This window comes from Trachypithecus francoisi, unplaced genomic scaffold (assembly GCF_009764315.1).
Source record: "Trachypithecus francoisi isolate TF-2019V2 unplaced genomic scaffold, Tfra_2.0 Lachesis_group4, whole genome shotgun sequence".
Classification (NCBI taxonomy): domain Eukaryota; kingdom Metazoa; phylum Chordata; class Mammalia; order Primates; family Cercopithecidae; genus Trachypithecus; species Trachypithecus francoisi.
In genome coordinates, this window is record NW_022681469.1 from 53,850,115 (window position 1) to 53,868,454 (window position 18,340).

Genomic DNA, 18,340 nt, shown 5'->3' on the forward strand with positions numbered 1-18,340 from the left:
TTTCTTTCTCACAGTTTTGGAGGCTGACACCCACGATCAGGGTGCCCGCGTGGCGAGTGGACGGGTGCTCTCTGGGCAGAGAGAGCCCTGGGTCTCTTCCTCTCCTTACAAGGGCACTAATCCCATCATGGAGCTCCACTTTCAGGTCCCCATGTAAACCATGTAAACCTCATCATTCCCCAGAAGTCCCATCTCCTAATACCACCTCACTGGGGGCTAGGGCCTCAGCACAGTCCAGGGGGATGCAGTTCTGTCTCTAGCACCATGTAACCTGCATTCCCATCTGTCTTCCCCTGTTCCCAGTAAGCCAAGCCAGAAAGCTCTAAGTCATTTCCCACAGTGGTCAGTTCAAAATAAATGTCTCTCGGGTCCTGCGTCCTCTCTGTCCCTGCATCCCTAGACCCTGCAGCAGCCCTCTCACCTCCAGGCATGTTCCAGCAAGCTCAGCATTGCTTCCAAAACAAGCACCCAATCACTGCTCTCTGCATTCTCTCTCTCATACTCATGAGCACCTGGTAAAACCCTGCCTCGCACCTCTCTGGCCTTATCTCCTGCCCTTCCCCCCAGCATCCTCATTCCCTGCTACACTCACCCACCTGTGGCACCCTCACCAGGCCAGCACGTCTCACTGCACTGCGTTTGCTCTTGCTGTTCCCACGACCTGGGCTACTCCTCCCCCTGTGACTGCCTGGAAGCTTATGCTCATCTGTCAGGAACCTACTCTGGGGTCATCCTGGTGAAGCTCTCCCTGCCCTCTGCCGCAGCATGAGCCACACACACGTCCTGTTTATCACTTGCCAAGTGTACTGTGGGCTTGTGAGTCTCGGCCTGTCTCCTTTCATGATCTGTGAGCTCCTTGAGGCCATAAATCATCACATTCATTTCTCTGTACCCCCGTGTCTGGCATATAGTCAATGACAATAAATAAGTGTTGAATAAATGAGTGAGTAGATGAGGGCAGTGGGTGAGACCAACAACCTCTTGTTTCCCACACTGAGTCACCCCAGGTTCCCCATTGGCACAGGTGCCACATGCTGCCAGCCCCCTGAACTTCCTGCATATCCAACTTACCAAGTCCTGGAGCAGCTGGCATTCTCCTTCCCACCCTACAGCACTGAGGCCCCTGGCAAGCTCTCACCCACCCCAGGAAGGCCTCTTATAGAGAAAGCCCTTGGCACCTTAGCCAGAGCTCATGGCTCCCTCCTCTAGCACACTTTGCCCTTTCTGCCTGTTTAATCATGTCACTTTATGCCATCCCATTCTCTTAACTGTCTGGCTCAAGTTAGCCCTTTATTACATCAGCTCACTCTACTGTTCGGCTCGTTCATTGTGTTAAGTGTGTATGTTGTTGTCCTAGCTGATCCTCATTGTAGACAGGAGCTTCTGTTCTTTATTGGTTCTTGGACATTTGGTAAATGCTACACCACGGGTATTTATTCATAACTGACCTCAGAGTTCTTGTTACTTCCCTGCCTGCCTGTCTCCCTTTCTCCCAGCTGCCCTCCTCTTTAAAAAGGCACAGTGTCCTAACAGTTAAGATTCAGCAGACTTGAGTTCAGGTTTTGGCTCCAGCATTCCCATACTGTGAGAGTGGGAGCCAATAGCTTAACCTCTTTGAGCTTCTATTTCCTTATCTATAAAATGGAGATAATGTCACCCCTGCAGGGCTGCTGTGAGGATTACATGAAACAATCAATGAACAGCACTTAGCACAGTGCCTAACATGGAGTAAATACTCAATAAATGCCGGCTGCTGTGATTGATGGTTTTTCAATAATATTATTTTATCAATACATCTTTCCCTTAAGGATCTGTCATAGACTAGCCCCAGGCCAGCACCTAACACATAGAATAAGTGTTTGTAGAAATGTCAGGCGAGCATGCAAATTTATTTCTAGGGCTACCCTGAAATGCTTCCCCTTCCTTGTTAGTTGGAATGAGAGGCTAGTTTTCCCTAAGATGTTTCCACTCATCTCCAACAAGAGCTTCCTTCTTATGAACACAGCCCATGTTCTGAACCTTCTCTTGGGGCAGGGTGGGTTATGCTGCCTCTTCACCCATACACGCACATGTCTGGACAGCCAGGCTCAGGAGTCCCTTCTTAAGCTGGCCTTTTTGGAAGCAAGACAGCTAGACCCTTCCCTTCTATTCATATCAGATTTTAGGGTTTGCTTTCTTGGTTTGATTTGGTGTCAGCATGGCTGTCAGCTGTCTTGAAGGGCTTTTCTGGGAAGACACCCTAAGGGACCTGACAGGGCATCCAGGAAGACTCTGCTCCAAGGCCAGGAAAGGAAGCTGGGCCCCGACTTCTAGCCTCTGGAGCTTGGCCAGGCAGAGGGATGCCCATTTCTCTCCCTCTGGCCAAGGCTGGTAGAAGTCCTCCCCACTGAGAGTCAGGGAGGGGACAGGGACACAAACCCTATTGAACACAGCTCTTGGTCCCTTACCTGTGGATGGTTCCTTCCTGGACCACTTAGCCGTCTCAGAGAGGCGACAGTATTATAGTCCCATCTCTGATCACTGGAGAGGCAAATCAAGCACGTGATTCTCACCCCTGAACCTTCCCTATTCCAGTTCATAACTGGGTGGAAATAGATAAAATCATAGACTCTTCCTAAGGGAAGGTACCCTTGGGGAAGTCTAGGCCAGTGTCGGGTTGAACAGCTACATCAAAGTTACCTGGAAAGCTTTGTTCCAAAATGCAGATTCTTGCAATGGATGCATATCCAGAATTTCCAGTTCAGTCAGGCTGGCTGGAATGCAGTCATCTGTCCCCTAAGAGCTCCTGAAAGATTCCAATGCACAGTTAGGTATGGACCCATTGACCTGTCCCATTCCCCATTGCCTTATCTCTTTTTTTTTTTTTTTTTTGAGACGGAGTCTCGCTCTGTCTCCCAGTCTGGAATGCAGTGGCGCCATCTCGGCTCATTGCAACCTCCGCCTCCCAGGTTCAAGCAATTCTGCCTCAGCCTCCCATGTAGCTAGGACTACAGATACCAGCCACCACACGTGGCTAATTTTTGTATTTTTAGTAGGGATGGGGTTTCACCATGTTGGTCAGGCTGGTCTGGAACTCCCGACCTCAGGTGATCTGCCAACCTCAGCCTCCCAAAGTGCTGAGATTACAGGTGTGAGCCACCGCACCTGGCTCCCACTGCCTTATCTCACCAGTAAAGATATAGGGTGTTCTAGGGCCCCAGAGAGGTCTCATGCCTTGAAAAGTTAGTGATAAAAGCCCAGAGCACCGAGGATACTGCTCAAGTCCTGCCACCTTCTCACAACAGCCACTCACAACAGCCAGGGCTGGAGCCGTCCCTCCACTGGATAGGACCCTGGACATCGGGGTGGGGCCAGCAGAGGAGCACTGACTCATGGGGTCCCAGTTGTCCACGTTCCCAGGGAAGCTGAGAAAGAGCTAGGGCAGAGAAGAAGGGCCCTTGGCCATTTCTTTCAGAGCCCTGTGGTGTGGATGCATGGATGCCGTCTGCCTTGGCCCACTGCCCTTCCTGGCCTCCCATGGCAATGTAGGGGCCACTCTACAACCCACCACTGCTGGGCAGGTGCAGAGTGAAGCCTGTGTGTTGCATTGAGTCCTGTTAAGAGTCTAAGTTGAAGTTGGCAGGCTGATGGATTTGACACAGGGGTAGAAAGTAGACGTGGGACAAAGTCTGAGTTTACCAATACAGGCAACTCCAAGTCCTGAATAGATTGAAGGGGTTTTGTTTTCTCATGTGGGCATTTGAACCTTCTAGAAAGATGGGACCATCCAGAGATACCCAGCCTTGACCCCAGCAGTTTACACTATGAAGCCACTGGAATCACAGACACAAACCCCTTAGAGACAGGTCATGCCTCTGAATCAGAAACTTCATTTAAACCCGGAAAAACAAAACTGTGTGAGCCCTGGGCAGCCCAGGAAGGGGAAAGCCCCACGCTGGAGCCAGGCTGCCGTGCTGGGTGCTGGAGGGAGCCTTCTGGCGCCAGGAATTAAGGGCCTGGAGCTGCAGTTCCTCTGGACTGTGTGGCCGGGCTAGTGGTGGTACAGAAAGGTGGGATCTTTGTTTTTTCTGGTAAGTGAGAGGCAGTTTGATGGCACTATGAAAAAGCTTCCTCAGGCATGCAGACCTTAAGTAAATAAAAGCACAAAAATAGGTTTTTCAAACCGTGTCCTTCCAGAGCATAGTAGGATTTACTGGGAAATTGGATTGAATTTTCCCTGACTCACCTGACTGCTGAGTGGAGGAATTTAAAGGAAAGGTCTTTGTTTCCCCAGTGGTATCTGCTGAAACAGGGCCAACGGCAGGGCTTACGGCTCCTTATGGGTGACCTTTTAAAAGGCAGCTGGGGGTGTCTGAACAGCAGGCTGGGGAGTAGGGGCTGACGCTTACCTAGACCACCTTACCTCGGAACCCAGAGATAAGAGATTGATTGTCAAACCTCTGCCCCATCCACATATTATAGATCGGCTTCCTGAGGTATAGAGGCCACTGGGCAGCCCTCGGGAGAACAGAGTTGCTTTTCTAGTGCTGATGAAGGATTGGCCCTGAAGCGTCCATGCCTTGACTTATTCCACTTGGGTATCAAGACTGCAGTTTGCTAGATGGTTGGCCCAAAGCTGGGATTTAGGGCATGACCACAGAGCACAAGGGAAGTTTTCTCTTGAGCCAGGCTGTGCGGATTAAAATGCTAGAACATCATTAGCATCTTAGGAAGGTTTTCAGACACCAGGCTTTAAGTGACCCCAAACCTTCCCAGACCTAAATTTAATGCCGTGGGCCACATTCCATAGAGTTTGGGTTCCTGCACAGAACTTTATTATGGATGAGAGCCAGTGGTGTGCCAATACAGTGGCTCTCTGAAGAAATGTAAAAGCCTTGATTTGCAGTGTTTGCCAATGTTCAAGGTGTAACTACTCCCACTGTGCCAATTTCAAACTACCAATGTGAAGTATAAATATGAAGCTGGGAAAAGATGTGCACAATTGGCTGTCATGAGCGGTTCCATTCGGCTCCAGCATACCGTTGAGCTCATGGCCCTCCAACACATGTATCCAAAGAGCTCACAAGTACAGGTGATTCAGAGGGGCAAATTGAACCATGTGCCAGGTGTACCCTCAGTACCCCTGCATGTACAGAACACTCTTTCCCCTTAGCTAACAGAATCTTTTAACTAGCAAGATGTTCCATATTACCAGATTAATACTGGGATATATCAGTGGGTGTCTCTACTTTAGTAGTGATCACGATAGGACAATGATTGGCTAAGTTTAGGAGCTATCAGATCCCTTGAGGAGCTTGCTTAAAAGGCATCCTGCTCGACTCCACACCCCAGAGAATCTGATTTCCTAGATCTGAGATGGGATCTAGTCATCTGTATTTGGCAAGAAAGTTGCAGGTCGTATTCACACTTTGAGAAGCCCTCATCTACTGTTTGCTCACCCTGTGGCTTAGATGCCTGGAAGTTCAAAGTCTGGTGACTTTTAACAGTGATTTTATTCTTCATACTAACTGTTTTGCTCCAGAGAAACTTCATACTAACTGTTATGTTCTGTGTTTTTTTAAGCCCCACCATGCAAAATCTGATTCTAAACAATAATATGTATTGACAGCATCCCAAATATCAGACATCAGACATGTGTTATCCCATGTTATTCTGACAGCTACCCTATTATTACCACCCCATTTTGCAGATGAGGAAACTGAGGCTTAGAGAAATTTCCCAAGGAGGTGGTGCTAGAATTCAGGTTCAGGCCATCTGACTCCAGAACCTGCATTCTAAGCATAACACTGGGCTGCCTCTATAAAATAGTGTTCCTTTGAGGGTCTTGGGCTTTTTACTGAGCTAATTCAGGCTAAAATTCAGTTAAATTTCTTGAGCATTTAATTGAGTACCTATAAGATGCTATCACTGGCATAAGTTATCTCATTTAATCCTAGCAGCAACCTTACAGGGGAGGTAAGACACTGTTTTCTGGAAGAGGAAAGGGAGATCCAGAGATGTTCTGTGCTTGCCCGGTATTGCACAGCCAGCTGGAGGCAGAGCAGGAATTTGTTGCTCATTCCACTACCCCACAGCTGCCCAGCTAAGTTTCCTGTGTGGTTCTTTAGTCTAAGGCAGCTTTGATTCATTGGTGCTTTTTTAAGCATTTGAGCACGTTTCTGGCAGTCTTCACTTTTGACTGATAAATGTCTGCGTCTGTATATAAAACAGTGTACGAATGGGAAAGACAGCCGTATCCACCACTATCTTTAAACACCAGACAGAGTGGGCTAAGTGCAGCACTAAGATGCAGAGGAGCATGCAAATAGAGAGAAAGTGTTTGTTGTCTCTTCAGGAATTGAAGACTCCCTGAAGGAGGTTACACCAAGCTGGACCTTGAGGGATACATAGGATTTTGGCGAGTATGGAGGGAGGAGTCGGGAATGGGCAGCGGTGAGAGAGGATTTGGTGGAAACTGAAGCTGGGAACCCAGGGACTGGGACCCAATCACAGGGTTTCATGAATCTTGCCAACAGTGTCCCTTTTTTCTTTGGCCCATAACTAGTTTCATGCTTGACTTGTGATTAAGGACACTGATTTTTCTCCTCTAGCTGATCAATCTTATTTTCCATTACCTTAAAACAACTTTTTGTAGTTCTTCTATGGGGGAGTTTTAATTCCTGGGCCCTTGTGCCCCAGCACCTTCAAAGCGGTCTTCTAGGCACAGGCTGCTGGCTTGAGGGGCCCGGATGTGCTGAGATGCCCCAGTGCTTCTTTCTGTTCCCTTAGAGCAAAGGCGTATTTCTGTCCCTCGGCAGCATTGGTGCAGTCGATAGCCAGTCCAGCTGTAGTGGTTCTGGCTCCCTTTCTAAGCACCCATTCCTGGGAGAATGCCTTGGGATATCTATCAGCAGCTTCGTGTAGTCTGGCTGTCCTGGTGGCTGGAGTGCTTTGAACACCAATTCCCAGGGACATTACACAGTTCCTTTCCACTGTTTTCTGGCTCTCCCAAGTGGACACTGACCTCGATGGAGCCAAATGGCAGATTTACCTCTGAGCTCTGGCAGCATCGTTTGGACGATTATTGTAATCTTGAGGGACTTGTGGGGCTCCAATAGCCTTGACTAAAGGCCTTCCATAGGGGGGAAAAAAAGTCACAATTGCTTTGCCAGTTAGAGATCAATCACAGCCAGAGCCAACTTCTGCTTTCCTCTTGGAGACACTAACAAGTGCCACAGGATCAGAGGTCTCTCGCCCTAGACCCTCTGAAAAGGAGCCCAGCATGGCCAGTAGGACCCATTAAGACCATCAGCCGTGGGATTGCCTGTCATTACTGGACTCTAGTCTCAGGGATTCCTAGCAGTGTATCTCTTCTTCATCCCTGAATCTTCAAGCAGAACACTGATATAATCCCCCACCACTGAGCAGGGGTTGGTGTGTGCAACATGATGGGGGAATTTGCTGGAGTGGGCATTTTCTTGTGGTCTCCATCACATGTTCTGGATGACATTTGTAGTAATAGCTTGATAGCTGAGGCCTGCTGTGATGCAGTCCCACTGGCAAAGGCCTCTCCTTGTGCCTTTACAAATGTCATGTTCCTGCATGTGCAAGGCACTGCAGGAGGGCTTCTTTATGGACTCTGCTTCCAGTGTAGTCCTGCAACATGTCATCCAGGAAATCTCTCAGAATACTGTGTTGGGACAGGTGGTGCATCTCTGTGTGTGGTAGATGGATGCTGCTGCCTGGTGCCTCCTGAGGCCATTCAGTCCAATTCTAAATTAAAATCTCTAAACAGTAAAAGAAGACCTAGTGAGAACTGCTTTTCTCATCATTGTTCTAGTCTTAGCAGAGCTATGAGAGCCCTCAATACAGGGTTTTGGCTCCCACAGACAACTCATCATCCACCTCATTTCTTTGCCTGGGATTCCTGTCTTTTTTCATCCAAATAAAAGAAAAGCCTCTCATCATGTGAATCTCAAGAAGCAATATGGCGGACATCAAGTTCTTCAGTATACCTCAGGGTAGCTATTTTTTTATTCCAAAGTCTACTTAAGTGTCAGAGAGAAGGCTGAATTCAGTTGCCTAAAGGAGATCTTCAAGTAAGACTTCTACTTAGCTCCTACTATGAATGGAACTATGATAGGGTGGGGAAGATGAAGATATGCATGAGCCTAAGACAGGCAGAGGCCAAGGTGAGCGCTTTGCACAGTTATTCTCTTGGCTAGTAAGGTCATCACTGTCTAGTCAATCAGTGAGATCTCTGCCAGTTTGGGCTCAGATTGCCAACATGTGCCCTCAGTTAGCCCCCTGCATGCTGGCCCAGTGTCAGACAGTGCAGAGCTGGGACAGGAAGGGGAGGGAGAAGTCCAAATCTTCCAGGCCCAGGATCACACACAGTCTCGATGTCAATGGCAGCCGGAAGTCAGGAAGTAGAAAATGGGACCAGAGAGAGCATCCAAAAAACACCCAAGCCCATCCCAAACACTGGTTCTGAAGAGGGGCCTTGTTGAGTGCAGAGTAGTTGTGTTTGCCATGGGGTGGGGGGAAGGAGCAGCTTTCATGCACTTGGCATGGTGGGCACAGGAATAGACCACTTTCCACTGACGGCTCACCTGGAGCATGCCTTAGATTCCCTTAGTACTTATCTTCCAAGCAGCTCAAAGAGTGAATAAATAGAGACAATTATTGACCCGTAATCTTAGATAGCAGCATGGATATTAGGGCAATTTATTATCATTTACTACTTCCTCTTTCGAGAGAAGAGAAAATGAACGAGTGTGGAAAATAGATCAACTTCTTGGGAACCTCAGCCTAGTTAACATATTACCATTGATTAAGCAGCTACCACGTGCCAGACTGTTTGGCTATGGAGATAGGAAGGGCGATAAGTCACAATTCCTGTCTTCCAGAAGATTCCCATCTGGTGAGAATCAGAGACATAAACCAGCCACTCTACGACAGCCTTAGGAAAGCTGCCGGGCTTTGCTGAGTGAGGGCGCACCAGGAGGGGAGAGAGAGGCTTCCCTGAGGAGGGGCCAGGTGAGTGGGAGAGATGCGAAGAAGGCCATGAATAATAACATGTTCTATTTTTTTATATCCCTTCTATGTGCCAGCCCCTTCACAAATAAATCATCTAATTCCAAGTGTGGAAACACAAGCTTTGAGAAGATTATAAGCCAAATGCCAAATTTGACCTTGGGCTTCCAAACTCCAGGGCCCAGCAAGCAGGCACTGCATTTTTAAGGCCCATCTCTCATGGTATTTGTTCTCAACTCTGGGAGAGACCTGAGGCCTAAGGAAGCATTCTGGGGACCCAGTGTAGCCCCTTCACCTCCATACATCTTGAATGCTGGTCTTTAAAGTTTCTTCTCCTGAGGAAGTGGGACTGAGACTGTACTGTGTGGTCGTGTTTTGTTGGGTGGTTGGGGTTGGGGTCCAGAGGGGACATCCTGTTCATGCAGCCTAATGGGGAGCGTCCACCTGCCCCTTGTGTTTCTCAGCACCAACCTGCTACCAGGCCCAGCCCTGGGCTCCAGCCAGGGAGGGGATGCCTTCCAGCCTAGCCATGGCAAGAAGAGGCCAGGAGCCATTTTAGCCACTGGTTTGCAAGAGAAGAAAAGCTTCGCTGCTGCTGCCTGCACACGCCCGCCTGCTCACTCCCTTTGATGCTGGAGAGCTCACCGCTGCTGCTTGCTTTTCTAGTTTTCTTCCTTCATTTTCCTTTTGCAGATTTCACTGATTTTGAATCTCTCACAGTTGAGCCCTGGGTTTCCAGAGATCTGAGAAACAAAGTGATCACATTTTCCTAGAGGGGAGCTCAACATTCTGCTGGGGAAGTGGGAGATGTCGAGTCTGAGGTCATTTTTTCAAACCCCAACTTGTTTTGTTCTATGAATTTAAGGAGATTTTTGAGTTGGGGAACAAATAAAATCATTCTGTCAGAGCAAAGGAGAAACATTTTTGTATATTGCCTTAAGCTTTCCATGTACCGTTAAGCGATTAAAATGCAACTGAAACTCTGATAGCAAAGAGAAAAATTAATAAATACAGTATAATAAGTGCATAAAGATTATTAGGGGAAAGGAAGACTCTTAGGACCAGCCATTCTGTGTCCAGATTTGCATCTGCTTGGAGTGAATCACATATCCTTGAACCACAGTTGCTGTTCTTCTCAGTAATTTGGTCTGTCTGAGTTCATGTAAGTGGAAGCCCACAGATCAAAACCACTGTCAGCCACCAGCACAGCTTTTTGATAGTTTTCCAGGGAAGTTCAGTAGCACCTGGTCCTCTGGCCATTGTCACAGGTTTATCACAGCCATAGGTCCTACCAAGATCTGTGGGTCCAGTTACCTCCCAGTGAGCAGAGACTTTTTTTTTTTTTTTTTTTTGAGATGGAGTCTTGCTCTGTTGCCAGGCTGGAGTGCAGTGGTGTGATCTCTGTTCACTGCAACCTTTGCCTCAGGGTTCAAGCGATTCTCCTGACTCAGCCTCCCAAGTAGCTGGGACTACAGGCACACACCACCACACCCAGCTAATGTTTGTATTTTTAGTAGAGATGGGGTTTCACCATGTTGGTCAAGATGATCTCGATCTCTTGACCTCGTGATCCACCCACCTTGGCTTCCCAAAGTGCTGGGATCATAGGCGTGAGCCACCACGCCCAACTGAGACTTACTTTTTAGGCAGAGCTCACAACTACCTTCCTGGAAAGAGCATGGAATGTTTAAATTAACATAAATACAACCCCAATTTTTTTTCATTACAATACCTTTTAGAGTAAGTTAAAATGAAAAGCATAATGTTTAAATTATATAAAATTATGTTAACAGCTATAGCATTATAGCGTATGCCATCTTGACATTTTTGTAATTCCTATAGCAACTGAGGTAGTTTCACAACCCTGAAATCTAAGGCCATTTTCAGGAGCTTTGTTATTTTTTCCAAGAAAGAAGAATTTAAGGTTGTCTGTTTTGCCGTCTTCTTTTTTCCCACCACGAGATTCTCTATGGCGAGCGTAGATATCACTGATTGCCAATAGGCTGTCTGACTACCTTCAAAGCAGTGTCTGCTTCTTGCAGCTTCTCTGTACATCTGGTGCTTCACCTGAAATTCCTGCTTGCAAAAGGGAGGAATCAAGCCTTATTTAGTCTCTCTTAAGGTTTTCATCATTTGAGCTCTCACCAGTTGTTGCTTCATAATGTCAAAGTCTCGAGCCTTGGAAGGTATCCAGGGGCAAATTCAAAGGCACGCAGCATCTAGCTTGATCCTGAATCCACAAAACCAGCTGTCTTCCCATCTTAGAAACAAGTTCTATATAAATAGAGAATTGGAGATGTCACCCTGCCTTTTCCTTAACTGTAACCATTTTCAAAAGTGAATATTGGATATAAACTAAAGTTTATAAACACATGACTTTGCTTGTCAAAAGTGTTCTCTCTAGAAGGCTGTTTATCTGGAATAAAACGCTGCTCCCATGCTGCCAGTTTCTTTTTCAGTGTTGACTTCAGAAGCACTTTACCAACTACACTGGGAAGTCAGTTAGTACTTTACTTTTGTAGGAACCATTCTATTGTCCCAAACTTTGTGTCTTCTTACGTCACAACTGAGTTTTGTTCCATCCCTCCCTTCTCTGCCACCTGGGGGTATGGGAGGCAGATTTCAGGGGGAGGAAGGCTGTGAGAGTGGACAGAGGCCTGGGAGAACCTCACTGCTATTGGGAAGCAGGCAGAGGGCCAGACCAAGCTGATAACATGAATGTGATGGACTCTGCCGTGAATGGGAATTGTACCAGAAGTTCAGGAAGGGAAGTGGAGGGCTGCTTGCTCAAAACTGAGGCACTTAGAAAAGTGTGATAAATTTATAAGCAGCACTGGTTTAATGCTACAAGCCTGATCTGTGAGTAATCTCCTGAATAACCTTTAATGAGTAAGCATTAAGTCGATAGACATTGGAAAGAACTCCAGTAATCTAATTCCCCATCCCCCACCCCGCCCATGACACTTTATAGCCTCTGTGTGCTCATTTGACACAGGAAGTGATCAACTTGTTTACCTGGCTCTGTTGGGCATAAGTTCTTAGGTCAATAATTGATGCTGTAACCGTAATTTTAAATTAATATAATGATTTCCATTTCAGTTCATAAAACCTGTCTGCATCCCAGTATGGTAGATGATGAATATAATTTTCTCCATTTTATAGCTGGAGAAATCGAGCCAGGAAACAGTGATGCTAGAAGGGGACACTAGTCAGTGAAGTGCTGGTAAACGTTTTAACAACCAGCTCTCTGAGGGAAGAAGTCCTGGTCTGTAGTGGATGCCGATTTCCATCATGTAAATACTCCCACCTTGGCTGCTTCAAGCTGTCAACATGGCGTCACTGAATGCAGAGTGGGGAAGAATTGCACATAGTCAGCTCTTGTGAGCTGGTACTAGCTGGCTGCAGCATAATGGCACCAATGATTCAGTTTCTGGCTTCAGGCTCTTGGATGACCACTGAGGACCAGCTCAGACCACTTTAAATCCCAACTTAACTCTCAGACTCTGCTCAGCCTCAAACTACATTGCCCTGAAGATTATTTTTCAAACTTTGAGTTGTAACCCATTAAACAGTGTGAAATTAATTTAGGGAGCTGAATGAGCATTTTTTAATTGAAATAGAGTAAAACAAAAAGAAATGAATAGAACAGAACAGAAAATATCTGCGTGTACACCACATGTTTCAATGATAGATGATGGATGGATGGGTGGATGGATAGGTGGATGGATGGGTGGGGTGGGTGGGTGGATGGATGGGTAGATGGGTGGATGAGTGGGGTGGGTGGGTGGATGGAAAGATGAAGAGACAGATGGATGAATACATGTCTATAGTAGGTTGGGGTCAAAAACTAAAAATATTGACCCAGAAGCTAATGTACCTCTGTTTTCTCATCCGAAAAATGGAGTTAGCGGAGTTGCCTCCTCCCTGCCTGTGATCAGGCCAGGGGGTGACCAGATCACTCTGTGATAATGCTGTCGTGGTGCTAGCACTCTAATCTACAGTTGATCCATTTGTGGTAACAAAACAGGGCAAAGCAGACAGGTCTGGCTTTGTCTCTTTGGGAGATGGTTGTGCGTTGTGTTTGGACAAAGTTCCATCTTCACAGGGCACATGTTTTCTTGGCATTCGGCCACAGCCTAGAGAAGCCTCCCAGTGGCTCTCAGCCTTCCTCTGTGCACATGTGTACACATGTACACATACACACACATGAAGTTCTGCAGTCAGAGGGATCAGCCTTCTTAGGTCTACTGTGAAATGTCATGGGGGAGAGTCCTTTGGAGCAAGGACTCTCCGTTGGAGGGAACTAGTGAATTTTTGAAAATAAGAGAGGTAATGATGAAAGCTTTCTCCACACTCTCTCCTGAGTCCCTCCTGGAAAAAGGTACAAGGCCAAGCAGTGTTTAGGAGCCATCACAGCAACCCCATGAAACAGAGACTGTTAGCCATTTTCAGAGATGAGGACACTCACCCTAGGAAAGGTTCGGCAATGAGCCCTGTGCTCCCAACCTCACCTCTGACCCCAGGCCAGTGCCCAGGCCAACAGCCCCTTCAGAGGACAGCCTGTTAGTCATCCAGGAAATCCTTCCAAACTGGTTTTCTCATCTGTGAAATGGGGTATTGTTCTACGTAAGCAGCATGTTCCTGAGAAAAGAGAAATGGCTTTAGAGTCAGAATATCTGGAAATCTCATGCTACTTTTTACAAATCACTGCCATGAGATTGCAAGCAAATACTTTACTATAGTTGCCTTGCCTGGAAAGTGGAGATGTTGACAGTTTCGCAGGTTCATTATGAAGATTAACTAAGATAACATTATCACATCACAAATCTGGAGATGTATGTATATTAACATGTCAACAGTGGTTATCACTAGGTGGTGGCATTACAAGTGGTTTCACTCTTCACTTTTTTACCTGTTTTTAATTCAGTGGTGCACTAGTAAATATTTAACAAAAGAAAAACAAAAAGCCTGATGTGTAGTGTTTGCCCATATGCTTGGTGTAAATACTTCCACCATGGCTGATTTCAAGCTACCGCCATGACGACACTAAACGTGAAATTGGGAAGCGACATGTGTGATTGGCTCTCACAAGCTGGCACCAGTCCACTTCAGCTCACCACTGTTTTTAACTGTGCACTGCATGTTTTGCTTGGGGGTAAATTAGAGAGAGAGAGAAGGAAAGATAATTAATTAGTAGAGTACCTAGCATTATGCCTGGCATTAGTTCTCCTCTCTCCCTGCCCTCCCTCCCCGCTTTGTCCCCCAGCCCACATTGCTCTAATGGAACAGCACACTGCCTGTGAACACCTAGCCATGTGAAGTGGTGGTCTTCCTGGGAGCCAGCTGCCTGTCTTTGCTTCCCATCAGCAGGGCCCTCAGGACCTGGGCAGCCTGTAGAGGATATCCTAAGGTTGACTCACTGAGGAATAATCAAGCAGACTCCCAGGTCCTCTCACTTTCCGCAGGAGACATGCTCAGAGCAGACACTACAAGGTTGACGCTGCCCTCGAGGGAAACTAGGAAAAGTCTCAATGAGTGAAAGGCCTGGAGGGGAACACACCCCCAAGTGGCCACAGTCTCTAAGGAGCCGAACCTTTACCTTCCACTCACTGACATAACAGATGTGTGTGAGTGTGGGGGTGGGGGAGATGGGATGGGCTCAGCAGGTCTCTGGAGGAATACAGAAGAATGGGGCATCAGTGGCAGCCTGACAGGCCCTGACAGGTCACCCAGCATGTGGCCTGTCATTCTGGCACAAGAGTAGATGTTCAATAAATTTTTGTTAATGCTTGGTTTGGTTTGTTGTTGTTGTTGTTTTAATTTTTAATGATCACCTTATATTCCTTCATAGCCTGACCTGCTGCAGAAAGGATGTCAGGCAGCCAAATAAACGCTTATTGAATAAATAAATAAGTTGTAGCCCTCACCAGCTCCTGGTTTTGCCTGTTCCTGGATATAAACTGTGACTTTAAGTCAAAATGAGATGCAGAGTATTAATAAAGTTTTCTGGTAATGGTATTTTTCTTTAATGTCTTCTGGCTTTTCTGTATTTTTTCAAATGTATCTTCGGAGAAAAAAAAAGAATATATGTTACAAAAATAACCTGTAAATTAAAAGCAAAACAGGAGTTGTGTCAACGGTTAAGGCCCAAGAAGGGTCATCTCCACGGCTCTAAGGCTCTGCACTGAGGGTCCCGCCTGCCCACAGGGTGTTGGCTGGGCCCAGCATCGGGCTCTTGTCTCAGCCTCTCTTCCCACAGGCCTCCTGCCTACGAGGCCCTGATTAATAACGCTCCCCTCCAGGAACTCCCAGAAGACAGTGTATGCCAGTCTTAGAAGTGGCAGTGGCGAGAGATGAGGGGGATGACAGGCCACGCCCTTTAAAATACAGTTAGGCCTGTGTCCTGGCCACCCTCCATGAGGCAAGCAGCCACCTCGGGCACCTGAAACCTGGGGAGGCCACTACGGTGTGAGTCACCTGCCTCCAGACAGGCCAGTCTACTCTTTCAGTCACAGGCTTCCTTCAGGGCAAGTGGGGGCCTCACCGCTTGCCTATGATAAACCTGCCAGTTCCATTTCCCTTGAAGCAGCAGGGCTGCTCTGGGAAGGGAGCATAGAGCCTGGGGGCCTCCCTTAGGTATTTGTTGGGTTTGAACCTTCCCCTCCTCTGGCCTAGGATGGCAGTTGAGGGAACCATCCTGTTTGAGGGGTTTTGTTAAAGACACAAGCTGAATCTAGCAGATGAGGGCTTGTGGGGATTCTCAACCTGAGGAGGTTTAATTCCTCCATCACCCCTGCCACTGTTGGTGGCTGCCCTCTCAAAGCCAGTCAGCTAAGAGGAGGCAGGGCGGAGGTGCCCGCCAGAGCCCTGTCTCCACCCGGTGGTGCACAAGATATAACCACGGGTTTCCTATAACTGGACTGTTTGTTCTTTTTTGGGTTTTTTTTTTTGTTTTTTTTGTCAGATAGATAGATAATTTTTTTCTTTTTCTTTTTGAGACAGAGTCTCACTCTGTTGCCCAGGCTGGAGTGCAGTGGTGTGATCATGGCTCACTGCAGCCTTGATCTCTTGGACTCAAGCAACTCTCCTACATTAGCCCCCTGAGTAGCTGGAACTACAGGCACAAGCCACCTCACCCGGCTGATTTTTGTACATTTTTCGTAGAGATGGGGTCTCACTTTGTTTCCCAGACTGGTCTTGATCGTCCTGCCTCCCAAAGTGCTGGGATTACAGGTGTAAGCCACCACACCCAGCTGAGATACAATTCACATACCCTACAGTTCACCATTTAAAGTGTACAGTTCAGTGGGTTTTAGTCTGTTCTCAGAGTTGTATGACCGTCATCACTATCGATCTTAGAACATTTCCTCCAGGCCCCCCAACCCAAGGCAAGCACTTACCTCCTTTTTGTCTCTATAGATTCGCCTATTCTGGACATTTCATGTAAATGGGGTCATTCAATATGTGACCTTTTGTGTCTGCCTCTTTTCATTTAGCCTAATATTTTCTAGGTTTATCCACATTGTAGCCCGGATCAGTACTTATTGCTTTCACTGGATGGATAATGTTCTGTGGTATTTTGTTTATCCACTTGTCAAGTGGTGGGTGTTTGGGTTGTATCCACTTTTTGGCTATTCTGAGTAATGCTGCTGTGAACATCCGTGTACATATGTGTTCATTGTCTCAGAGGTATTGCCACACAACTGATCTTTTGACAGTATGCACCTGATCGCGTCACTTCTTTGCTTAAAAAGCCCCAGTACATCCCATTGGTCTTAAAGTCAGAGTCAAAATCCTCACCTGGGCATGGAAGGTTCATGGCTTCTGGGCCTGGCCAGCCTCACCCTGCTGTTTCCCCTGTTCTGTTCCAGCCAAGAGGCTCCAAGGCTCCCTCCATGCACAGAACCTCCTTCCTTGGCTTCATCTTCAAACTTTCCGCCTTCCCCCTGCCTGGCCCTTTGCTTCCCTAACCTCTACTCATCCTGGAGTCTCAGATGACCTGCCCCCTCCTCAGGGAAGCATTCTCCACTGCCTCACACTAGGTTAGGGCCACCTGCCGCACACTCCCAGGAGACCCCGTGCATCGCCTCTGTAGCCCGTAACACAGCTGCAGGCAATGATGACTCGTGTAGTGGTCTGCCTGATGCTTCTCTCTTCTGCTACCTTAAGCTCCAAGAGAGCAGAGAACTCATTCTTGTTCCCCAGTTTTCCCGAGCACCTAGCACATTGCCTGGCACATTCAGGTGCTCAGTAAATATTTATTGAATGAATAATGGGTAATGATGGCAACAAATGAGCCACTTGTTCAGAGGACTCCTTCAGCCTTAGCATGTCCCTCAGGTGATGGAGAAACCCAGGCACTGCCGAGGCCAAATGACTTCTCCTTCTGTCCCCAGCCAGACACCCTCTCACTTCCCTGAAGGACCGCTGCTTACACAGGAATGGGTTTGGAGGAGTTCCTCCCAGCCTGAGATATATAGAGCCTCAGTGAATCCCAGCTAACATGTGGGTTGTCTCAGGACAGGGTGATTCCCATAGCATGTGACTCAGAGCAGCCCCTCAGCACCACAGACTGAATCAGGAGCAGCCGCAGTCCATGTCCAGGGGAGAAATGAGGAGGGATTCTCTGACGCAATTGCTTCTCTGAGAGGCGGGGAGCTGCCTTATGACAAACCGAGTTCCCTTAGTAAAGATTATTGCCTTTCTGCGTGTTGTGTTTGAAAAACTGTCCTTGAAGAAATTCCAAGAGGCAACTGTACACCTTCTGAGACTTAATTGCTTTTTCAAAAAACACTGTTTTCATTTCCCCCACAGATATGCACTTATTTGGCCATTACCCAGCACATGACGACTTCTATCTCGTAGTGTGCAGTGCCTGTAACCAGGTCGTCAAGCCACAGGTTTTCCAGTCGCACTGCGGTAAGTGGACACCTGCACTGTCACATCTGCAGCTGCTGCCCTGGGGACAGTCGCTTTCCCCTGGGCTCCCCGACAGGGTCTGGCCGTGTCTTGTCTTAGCCTGAGGCTGTGGCTAAAGTCTTCCTGGGCTGCTGCCTCTGTTCGCAGGCTGTTTTAGGAGCTGTAGTCCTTCTGCTGAAATGCTCAGTCCTGTCAGAACAAATGAGAGAAACCTGCAACTTGTCTTGGTCGATGGGGCTAGACTGAAGCCATCTGCCCAGCCTGGCAATGGCCTCTGTAGGTGACCAGGGGGAGGGGAGAGCTGCTTAAGGAGTTGCTCCTGCAGCCAGACATTTTCTCCCCCTGAAAGAGGGCCAGGAGAGAGTCTCCCCAGACTTAACACAAAGGAGGGCTGGGGCCAAGTGCA

At 47.6% G+C, this 18,340-nt stretch overlaps 1 protein-coding gene across 9 annotated transcripts in view; it reads left to right on the forward strand.

Moving 5' to 3' along the window:
* The window catches only part of ATXN7L1 (ataxin 7 like 1), a 271,184-nt gene that overhangs the window by 70,828 nt on the left and 182,016 nt on the right, over nucleotides 1–18,340 (forward strand). For 8 of the 9 annotated variants that reach the window (XM_033195034.1, XM_033195037.1, XM_033195038.1 and 5 more), the window contains one exon: nucleotides 17,830–17,934. The exons of the other annotated variant lie outside the window; for it this stretch is intronic. In XM_033195034.1, the coding sequence (XP_033050925.1) occupies nucleotides 17,830–17,934 (105 nt within the window). The remainder of the gene's footprint in view (nucleotides 1–17,829; nucleotides 17,935–18,340) is intronic. 9 annotated transcript variants of the gene reach the window in all.